Source organism: Arachis hypogaea, chromosome 19 (assembly GCF_003086295.3).
Source record: "Arachis hypogaea cultivar Tifrunner chromosome 19, arahy.Tifrunner.gnm2.J5K5, whole genome shotgun sequence".
Taxonomy (NCBI): Eukaryota; Viridiplantae; Streptophyta; class Magnoliopsida; order Fabales; family Fabaceae; genus Arachis; species Arachis hypogaea.
In genome coordinates this window covers 126,985,652-126,996,008 of record NC_092054.1, presented here as the reverse complement: position 1 = coordinate 126,996,008, position 10,357 = coordinate 126,985,652, and the positions used below count along the sequence as shown (strand labels likewise).

The 10,357-nt window shown below is 34.4% G+C and overlaps 1 protein-coding gene and 1 long non-coding RNA gene across 2 annotated transcripts; both read left to right on the top strand.

Annotated features, from left to right (window-relative positions):
* The first annotated feature begins 6,013 nt into the window (after nucleotides 1–6,013).
* Nucleotides 6,014–7,043, top strand: LOC112778263 (uncharacterized). Its single transcript, XR_003190555.2, has 3 exons — nucleotides 6,014–6,088; nucleotides 6,219–6,302; nucleotides 6,920–7,043. It is a non-coding gene; the product is annotated as an uncharacterized lncRNA (long non-coding RNA).
* Nucleotides 7,044–7,134: 91 nt separating this feature from the next.
* Nucleotides 7,135–9,158, top strand: LOC112778717 (uncharacterized). Its single transcript, XM_072228510.1, has 3 exons — nucleotides 7,135–7,482; nucleotides 8,014–8,185; nucleotides 9,067–9,158. The coding sequence occupies exons 1-3, from the start codon at nucleotides 7,402–7,404 to the stop codon at nucleotides 9,156–9,158; spliced, it is 345 nt and encodes a 114-aa protein (XP_072084611.1). The 5' UTR covers nucleotides 7,135–7,401.
* The last annotated feature ends 1,199 nt before the right edge of the window (nucleotides 9,159–10,357 follow it).

Below are 10,357 nucleotides of genomic sequence, written 5' to 3'. Positions count from 1 at the left end.
GGGATGTGACAGCGCTACTTGTTGGTGCCAAAAATGAGCTAATAATGAACATTGTAAATGCTCTCCTAAAGTAATCTCTCCCTTTGGATGTTGAAACATTACATTCTCTTGAATGTAATACTTCTTGTAACCATGGGCTTGTCACAAACTTGAACGAGGCAACTAATCTTTCTTGCTCTGAAGTCCAATCTTCTTCTTCTGGAAAACTTTTACCAATTGAAGGTAATCCTAGAGCTAACCCAATTTTGTCTGTTGTCACATCGATATCCCCCACCACTAATTCCAGTTTGCTTGTTGTTGTGTTATATGCTTTAGCAAGTGCGAGGAATAACTGCCTATCAATTTTCCAATCTTGAATAGCCTTCATGGATGAGAACCCCATTTTATCAACTTCAAGTTTTTGCTCTTTTGTAAGAGAATTTATTGTTGTGAAAATCGAAACGGGAGAACAACGACATTCTATCAATTTCTGCAAACATAAAGTAAAAAAATCTTCACCCAATTTTAACCATGGTTTGTTTGGAATATAATAAGAAATAACAATAATAATAAATTATCATAATCATAATAAAGTAATACTCGCATTTAGATATAGATGGGTGCAAACTGTGCAAGTAAGGTGTGCAAAACTTGACTAAAGTGGGTGCAAATTGTCAAATTGATGTGTGCAAAATCCAATTAAAGTAGGTGCAAACTGTGCGATTCATGTGTGCAAAAAATTCATTACATTGAGTGCAGACTGTGCTGAATAAGGTGTGCAAATTCTCATTAAAGTGGGTGCAAGCTGTCTGATTTATATGTGCAAAATTTCATTCAGATGGGTGCAAAGTGTCCTGAGTAAAGTGTGCAAAATCTCTTTTTAAATTGGTGCATACCCGAGATTCTAGTTCTTCAAGAGTTTTCTGCTGCATTTTCCTTCTAGTTCATGTTTCAGATTTCTTTGTTTTTGTACTTCTTCGCGGCATCTTAATATCTGGATCATTTTTCATTTCAAATAATCACTGCATATTATTAAGAAACATATTATTAACACAAACACATAAAAAACCTAGTAATCAATTGTGCAGTAGCCATTATCAAAGTTCTACCACAACAAAGCTGTACTAACAACTGAGATAATAACTTAATGAATTTTTTAAAGATTTATAAATTAAAAGTTCTAGCAATATTACTATTATGATTCATCTGCATTCAATGTCATGTTTTTAATCTTTGACACGAAGCTTAAGTATTCAGGCTAAAGAAAAGTATCACCCCAGAAAAGTAATAATAAAGGTAGAAGAAGAGAAGAGTTAAGGGTTGTTAGAGGGACATGTTCTTTTGCATTTGCTCATGGCATTGCGGTAATTTCTCAAACAGGTGGTGGGTAATCTACTCATGAAAATAGTGTTGCTGTGTCTTATCATGTTAAACTTCAGCTTCAATTTCCAAAGCTCTACCACAACAAAGCTCTACTAACAACTGAGATAATAACTTAATGAATTTTTTCAAAGATTTATAAATTAAAAGTACCTAAGTTTCATAAACAAGATATGATGAATCAAAATCAAAATCAAAAGAAATTTTATTATAGAGTGCTTAAAGTTTTTTCATGAATAGACAGAAAACATTGAGTAATATTTTTGGGTGCCGTTATGAACTTCTCCTTGCATGTTTTGAATGGATAGAGAATGATGGATAGCAAGAAGGTAAGAGTTGTAGAAAGCAATAAATGAACAAAAATCAAAACTCATTAACCTTCACATTAATCTTGCAGAAGCATAACGCATCACTAGAAACGAAGGAGAATGGATAGAGAGCTGAGAGATGCTGTTGCAGAGAGTAACGCCGCTGCTATTGGAGATGCTACTTTGGATGGACAGCGAGCTCAAAAATACTGATTCGTGTTGAGCGTGCTCCAGCGTTGAGAGCAAGAAAGATGACGCGCAAGAGTGTAGAGGAGAGGGCCTCTTTAATTGTCTTCTACTCTTCTCTCATTAGCTTCCTAAATTGACCTTACATTCTTCAACCCTGTTTATGCCTCTTCTACATGTGCAAACTGCTTGCATTGCCAAATATCCTCCATACTCCATCTTCAACTTTCATCTTATTAACTATGTCACACATCATACTAGTAAACATCATCACTAACAAAAAGATTCAGACAATTCGCATTTCATTCTTTTACCTTATCTACTAATCACTATTCATATTATTGTGTCTAGCAGTATAATTATACGGTTCAAGCTATGGAATAAGCCAGCTAATTATTATCAAATTAATTAGTGTATGATTATAATTTTAACAATATTTTACTGGTAAAATTAAAGTAACGTTTTTTATTATTTAATTATATTTTTAATTTAAAAAAATATTACTTTAATTTAAAAAATATTTTTATCATTATTTAACTGTGGTCGTCTATAATCATATGAACAATATACACCTTATTAATTACATTTTTGTGTCAGTGAGACAACTCTTATGGAAAAAAAAACTGTAAACAATTGGAGAGGGTCATTTAAAAAAAATAAAAGAAATGAATAAATTCACCTTAGTAGGTATATGATGTATAATATTATTAATTATTGTGAATGATCTTATGTATGAAGGCTGAGCTTGCTTTTCCAATTGAAGAGAAAAGTGGTGGTAGACGAATCTGAAGCGAATTAAAGCAAGAACAGGAAGTGTGTTGGAGTGATCTAAGGTGAGCAGTAGCGTGGAGGAAGCAATTGAATTGAAAATTTGAAGGCTAGGTAACATGATTGCTATTATTATTATTATTATTATTATTATTATTATTATTATTATTATTATTAAACTATTTAGACTTGTTTAAAGCTAAAATTGCTGTGTTTTCTATTCCAGCAAATGCTTTCCCGAACCATATCCATTATCCATATTGTTATTTGTTAAATAGTTATTTGTTCTATCAAGGCTATAAGTCTATATAGCATTTTAAGGTATTTGTCATTTTTCAAACCCTAAAAAATAGAATTAGGTGGCTTAAGTAGTTGCTTTTATATATGTTTCAATTATGTGCTTGCTAAAATGTTTTTTTCTTTTTCATTATTGCGGGACCTAATTAAAGTGGCCTTGCTATTTTTATTTTTAATCAATTTAGATTTGGAATTAGATTTGTTAGACTTAATTAAAATAGCCTTTATAACATGCACTAACTTCAGATTATTTAAAATTCTACAGGGCAATAGTGAAAACAATGGAGCTCTTAATATATGAACATACTACTCATGAAATTTGATATTTTGTAACTTAGTATAAGGAAATAGATATGTGACACTTGGAATTGTAATTCTTATTTTCTTTTTGACTTTGATTTTTGGTACTTTGTGATCAAAGTCTACTTTTGTGGTGACAAGTTTATATATAAGCTTTTTTCTTTTATGGAAAAGTTTATATATGTGTTCGATTGGTTGATATGTACAATGTAAAATTGGTCTATGATTTTAAAATTATATATGAATTTTGCACAAAATTTATGAAAAAAAATTATAACCGAATTTATGGCCACGCTTAAAAAGCGTGGCTATATCTTACTATTGGCCTCAACAGGCACGCTTAAGAAATATGGTCATAACCTGTTAATTGGCACGCTTTAAAAGTGTACCCGTATCCTCATCTATTGGCACGCTTCATAAGCGTACCCGTATCTTTCTGTAGTCATCAATAGCCACGCTTACCAAGCATATCCATACATTACCCTATTAGCACGTTTAAAAAGTGTAGCCATATCTTATCCTATCGGCATGCTTTAAAAGCATACCAATATGTGAACTTTTCAGTACGCTTTTTAAGCGTAGCTATAGGTTAACGCCTATGGCCACGCTTTTAAGCGTGGCAAGAGATATAAGCATGGCAAAAAAGAAAGCGTGCCGATAGATCCACAGAAGCGTGTCGATAGAGCAATCGGCACGCTCGTGGATGTGACCCTTTCAAAAGCGTACCGATAGCTCAAAAAGCGTGGCGAAAAACTATCGGTACGCTTTTAAGCACTTTTCAGCACGCTTTAAAAGCGTGGCAGAAAGCTTATTTTCTTGTAGTGTTAAGTTCATGCAAAAATATATTCAAATTTATAAGTGCCGTAGGAAAAACGAATGAAGTATTAATAAAATAAATAATAGAGATTGAATTCAATTTCATATAGTATTGTTGAGCAATTTCATTGAGTTTTGAAAGAATTCAATTTCATTCGAGACTTGGACTCATCTAATTGTATAGATGTTAATATAAAAAGATTAAATAATAATATAATTCATGAAAAAAAAATTAGCATGACCGTATAGAAATTATAATTCTATATAAAAATTATATGTTTGGAATTTGTTCATATGTGATGAATGAATTCATATATCACTACAAGAAAAAAGGTCTATGGCCACGCTTTTTTTTTGCCACGCTTTAAAAGCGTGGCCAAAAGTGGTCAATGGCCACGCTTTTGTGAGGGTGGCGATTGAATAAAGATTTGGCCACGTTTTTTTTCTCTACGCTTCAAAAGCGTGGCGAAAAGAGGTCAATGGCCACGCTTTTGAAAGAGTGGCAATTGATTAGAGAAACGGCCACGTTTTTTTCTGCCACGCTTTAAAAGCGTGGCCAAAAGTGGTCAATGGCCACGCTTTATTGAGGGTGGCTATGGAATAGAGATTTGGCCACTTTTTTTGCCACGCTTAAAAAGCATGGCCATAGAGAAAAACAGGCACGCTTTAAAAGTGTGGCGATAGGATTTTGTTATAGTGACGTTTTAAAAGCGTGGCCGTTTCTTATAACTTTTTTGGCACGCTTTAAAAGCGTGGCCAAAAAGTTCCCAAAAAAAATTCTAACTTTTCGTTTCTAACAAAACCCTTATTCCCCATTCCCCTAACCCTTATTCACGCAGCAGCGGCGCTCCCCTCTCTCCCTAACCCTAATGTACTCCTCCTCCATCCTTCTCACACTGACACGCAGGACGGCAGCAGCGGTGGTGGGTTCGTTGTCGCTTTCATGGCGCCTTCGCGAGTCCCAGCGACCGCGCTCTTCTCCTCCTTCTCCATCCTTCTCACGCAGGAGTAGTGGTCGTTCTTCGCTGGCGCTCTCACTCTCGCTTCCAATAACACTCGTTAGTCAACCTCTCTCACAACCCCTCCGTCGGTGCTCCCTCCGCCAGAGAAAGGAAGAGATTAATGCGACACTTGATTCCGATGTTCCTATGGTTCCCGCCGGCCAGCCCTCCAGCAGCGCCGCTGGCCCTTCCACCAAGAAGCCCAAGCTCTTCGAGATCAAGAAGTGGAACGCTGTTGCTCTATTGGCTTAGGGTTCTTTTTCCTTAAACCCTAACTTATTCCTATTTTTTAGTACGATTATCTCGCACTTTGAAGTTATTAATATCAAGCGCTTCTGTTATTGGTTGCAAATATTATTGTGGATGACTGTGCCATCTGCAGGAACCACATCATGGATCTCTGTAAGTTTCTTCTCTCACTTCAACTACTTCGATTTATGATCTTTCACTTTTAAAATATTTTTGTTTGTTGGTTTTAGGTATCGAGTGCCAAGCTAAATCAAGCTAGTGCAACTAGCGAGGAATGCACTGTGGCTTGGGGTAATGTTTCGGTACCATACTCTGATCTTGTTCTTCATGTTTTAAACATTAATTGCTGATTCAGTGTGAAATAATGTTTTCTCTGCTCATCTTAGGGTTTATGTTAGATTAGATTGAGTGAATCTTATCATACAAATAAGCAATACTGTTAAAGCAAGCTAGTGTTCAGTTAGTTTGGTTAGTTTTGTAAGTTTATACTTAAGTTGATACAGTGATGTGTTATGAATATTCCTCAAATCAAATTAACTGAAGTAGTTTTTGGAATTGAAATGCCAAGGAAAAAGAAACATCTTTTGATTTTTGATACAGTGACGTGTCATGATTTTGGATACAGCTGAAACAGCTTTAAAGGCAATAATTAAGTTCTTCTTGCTCTCTAATTACATGCATTTATATATGAATGATTATTGGCATTCTGTTTTTATTCACAGTTTATGGAAGCTGTAGAAGCAAAATCATCTTCTTCATCTGGGTATGGTTCTATGGTAAGCGTCCATGGGTATTTAGAGGAAGGTAATTCATCAAGTCTGCAAAATTGTAACAATGAATCTTTCTCTAAGTGTTGTTTATGTATGTTCAACTTTAATTTGTGGGAATTGGGAATTGTTTCTTTCATTAACTGTTCTGTTTCTTTGTTTATCAGTGCCTTGTATTAACTCCATCTTGTGAAGGCAGAGAAAGCTAGAAGATACATTCCAAGAGAATTCAAATTGGCTGAAGCTTTTGGGTAGGTCCAATATTGTAATTTCTATCTTTAGATTATAAATGCAGCAATTCTTTTATGGGTTTGAGTCTTTAGGCAATTTGTAAATATTGAATCCAAGAAATGTCGTCAGTTTAGAAGACTAACTGTTGCTGACGTGAACTCAGGGATATTTTTGTTTGCTTAATTTTCAAGACTGGTAAAATCATTCTAAAATCTTTTGAATTTTGATAGGACTTGTAAATTATGTTAAACTTTGAAATTAAACAGAGGTTGCATTAATATTACTTGACACAGAAACACTTTGGGTGGCTTCTTTCTAGCTAGCTATGAGGACAGTCCCGCCGGTGTCTTTGACGAGGTACGGTTCTGTTTTCATTCTTACTCTTTTATCTTTTTGTTTAGACAAAAATGTTAGAAAACCAATATTTTTAATAAAAAAATTGAAAATTTGGTTTATAGTGACTCAAACTCGAGACAAATTTGCCAAGGTTTGGACTTAAATTCACATCTTCTGATATTGAAGTGGCTAAACCTTATAAAATTTTCAGGATTTTACATTATGATAGGTATACTTGAAGAAAAATCAAATTTGTTTATCATAGATTTAAGGTTTCCTAATGATTATTCTTTTTTAAAAGACCATGGAAGCTAGTTTGGAGGGCCAAAGCTATCTAGATTTTCCTATAACACAAATGGTGTATGAGCAACTTTGGGTAGAAAAATATGCACCAAAATCATTTACTGAGCTTCTTAGTGATGAACAAACAAATCGTGAGGTACATCTCTAGTATAAAATTAAGCTCTGGAAAAAATTACTTACAAGAGTTATAGTTGGAAGATATAAACATTTTTTTCTACTTTTTTCTTTAATTTTTTTAACAATTTGCTTTTGTACCCATTAATTGATTTGTTTATTGTCTGAGACAGGTACTCTTATGGTTGAAACAATGGGACTCTGCTGTTTTTGGATCTGAAATTCGAAGTACATCGAATGATGTTTTGTTTGCTTTGAAAGCGACATTTTTCAGTTGCCCAAACTCAGCGACCTTTCAATTCAAAGTTTTCAAGGACAAACAGAGGAGCCAAATGGAGTAGTGGGAGGTATAAAAATTCAAGAAGTATGGATGAAGGTAGTAACTCACAGGGCATTGAGGATATACTGAATACAAGGACAACCAATGTTGGTCCACCAGAACAGAAGGTATTTAATATTTTTTTCGTGCTTGAGCTGCATTGTGTTTAAATAGTATGATAGTACCCTTTTGCAATGCCAATGATGTGTTAGAATTGCTTGTTTCTTCAGTATATAGCATGCTTATTCATATCACCGACTCACTTTTGCATATTTGTTGTAATTTCACAATAACTTTAGTATATTTCACAACAACTAGTAAAAGTACATAGCAGTAAAGGGTGAAGACTGAAGACTTTCTTAAGTTTCTTTTTGTTTTATGGCTTATGGCCAAGTTGTTGATCAATTAGGTAACCTCCACCCCCTCTTTTATTATTAATGGTAAAATGCATAATAGTAAACCTTAGGACACTTTTGAATATATTAGATTAGGTATATTGCTCGATAAAAGAAAAAAGGGGCTGCGGCATGTGATGATTTCTGGACTAAATTGTGACGAGTATACCTAATTGACTATGAAGTATTATTAGGCATTGGATATATATCTTGCATGCAGCTTTTGAGTTTTTTTTTAATATATATATATATATTGCATTACAGGCTCAACCAGTGAATGTTCCAACTAGTTTTAAGCAGAGGGCAATGGTAGTGGATGAGATTTGGCATGCTGCAGGTGACAATGCTTCTGATATTGATTGGTATGCCAAGCGCACTGTCCTGGCAGGAATATACTCGACAACCGAGATTTATATGCTGACAGATACATCTCCTGGTTTGTTTTTCTGCCCCTTCATTCTGAGCATATAAATTTTCTCGTATTTTTTGGTTGATTTAAGCTTTCCATCCATTATTGTGTTTTTTTGTGCTTTTCTTTTTATGGTAATCACTCTGTCGATTGTGATATCTTTCATCGATCATTCAGTTCCATTTGATTCCCCCCTTTGCTCCTTCTTTCTTTTTCAGTATGTGAATAGCCAGAAAATATTAACTGGGTTCAATTGTCCATTCTCTCAAACTCTCCTTATTTTCTTGAACTGAGCCTGTCATAGTAGCCAATTTTCTCATGACAATGGAATTTATTCTTTTATGCCCCACCCCACCTCACTCCATCAATATAGTATCTTATATTTAGATGGATAACAAGCTGTTTGTGGCTCTGATGTGGTGTTGTAACAAGTGAAGACATTTCTTAATACATCTTTCGTTTGTTTCTTGTTAGACTTCCATGATACAATGGCCTTCCTGGATGCTCGAGTGAAAGATGCTTTTGATCTAAAGAAAACCATTCAAGAGGTAATTTTGATTATGTCCGTTCGAGTTTTGGAACCTTCTCGTATTAACATGACGAGTATACCTAATTTCTGCTTAAATTGTTTCCTGAAATTTGATCTCTACCTACTTGCATTACATCCTGCATTGCCAATTGGTTAGATTCCTTTCTCCCTTTTGCATGGTAATTCAATGGTTCCTTTTGCCTTTTTTTGGTTTCTTTTTTGCAAAAGAAAAAAAAAGCACTGAGCTTGCTTGCCAATGGGGTTATTCCTTGTTTCTTCATTGTTATGTCTTTGGTCGGTGATTGTCAGCATTTTCATTATTATGTTCTGTGAAAAGAAAATGAAATCATTTTGTTGATGTTGGTGTTATTTTTTTCAGCTCCACCAAACATTGCTGGGAATCATTCTGAGAAGGGGATATGTACTTGTTGGGCACAAGGTTGTAAGAAAAATATAAAATACAGAAAATGAGGGACCCTGACGTGATCTTTGAGACCCCAGACCTGCTATTAATTTTCCATTGCTTTTGTAATTATACATGCGTTTTGCTTAGTTAGTGAATTTTGGCTGTATAGGAGGTTGAAGGGTTTTTTGTTACTGAAAAAACCTGGAAAGTTTTGTATAAGGATTAATGTATAAAACAATTATACCAAAAATAGTCACTAATTACTGTTTAATTTATCTTGTAATAAAAATTGCATACTATATTTATAGGTTTGGTAATAAAAAAGGATTGAAAATAAAAAAAAATATTTTTTTTTAAATTTGACAAGGCTATCGCCATGCTTTTAAAGCGTGGCCGTATCTCTTTATCGCCACGCTTTAAAAGCGTGGCCGTATCTCCCGCTATGGCCACGCTTTAAAAGCGTGGCCGTATCTCTTGCATATGGCCACGCTTTAAAAGCGTGGCCGTATCTCTTGCATATGGCCACGTTTTTTAAGCGGGGCAATCTGCAAAAGCGTGGCAAAAAATAAAGCGTGGCGATAGGTCACCAAAAGCGTGGCAATAGAGCAACCGCCACCCTTTGATAGGCCACCCTTTCAAAAGCGTGGCGGTAGCTCAAAAAGCGTGGCGAAAAGCTATCGCCACGCTTTTTTCAGCTTTTCGCCACACTTTAAAAACGTGGCAATAGAGCTGTTTTCTTGTAGTGTATAAATTGAAATTAAAAAGGTGCTAAAGAAATAATTAGCAAGTAATATTCATGCTTTTGATTTGATGTTGTAGTTTATCAAACTTTAAGAATGACTTTTGAAAAATTTTTATAGATTTGTAGACCTTGACTTTAGAGATATCCAACAACAAAATGAAGTTTCAAAAATGTGCAATTGGAATATAGAGAGCAAAACATGTTCGACAAGTGTGGCACATGGATAAGAATAGCTAATGCAAAGAATGAATCATGGTACGTTTGGATTTAAAATGGCAATGATATATAGAGAGAGGTTTTTTCAACACTCTCCTGACAATATATAAGAAAATGTAAGAGATGAAGCTACTGTGTAGTAGATGATCTAAGAGTTGAAAACAAAGTAATTATAAGTGACTATATAACAGGTTTTGTACTCTTTCTGCTTTTGGAAAAGAATAAAAAAGATAGAGCATTCAAGTAATTAAAGAGCATGAAATTAAAGAATTTTTGTAGTTGACATATATTGATTTATTTAAATTT

Coding starts and splice junctions, on each gene's coding strand:
- LOC112778717 (XM_072228510.1), top strand. CDS start 7,402: ATGGATGAAGGTAGTAACTCACAGGGCATTGAGGATATACTGAATACA. Junction 7,483..8,013: donor TTGGTCCACCAGAACAGAAG/GTATTTAATATT, acceptor ATTGCATTACAG/GCTCAACCAGTGAATGTTCC. Junction 8,186..9,066: donor GCTGACAGATACATCTCCTG/GTTTGTTTTTCT, acceptor TATTTTTTTCAG/CTCCACCAAACATTGCTGGG.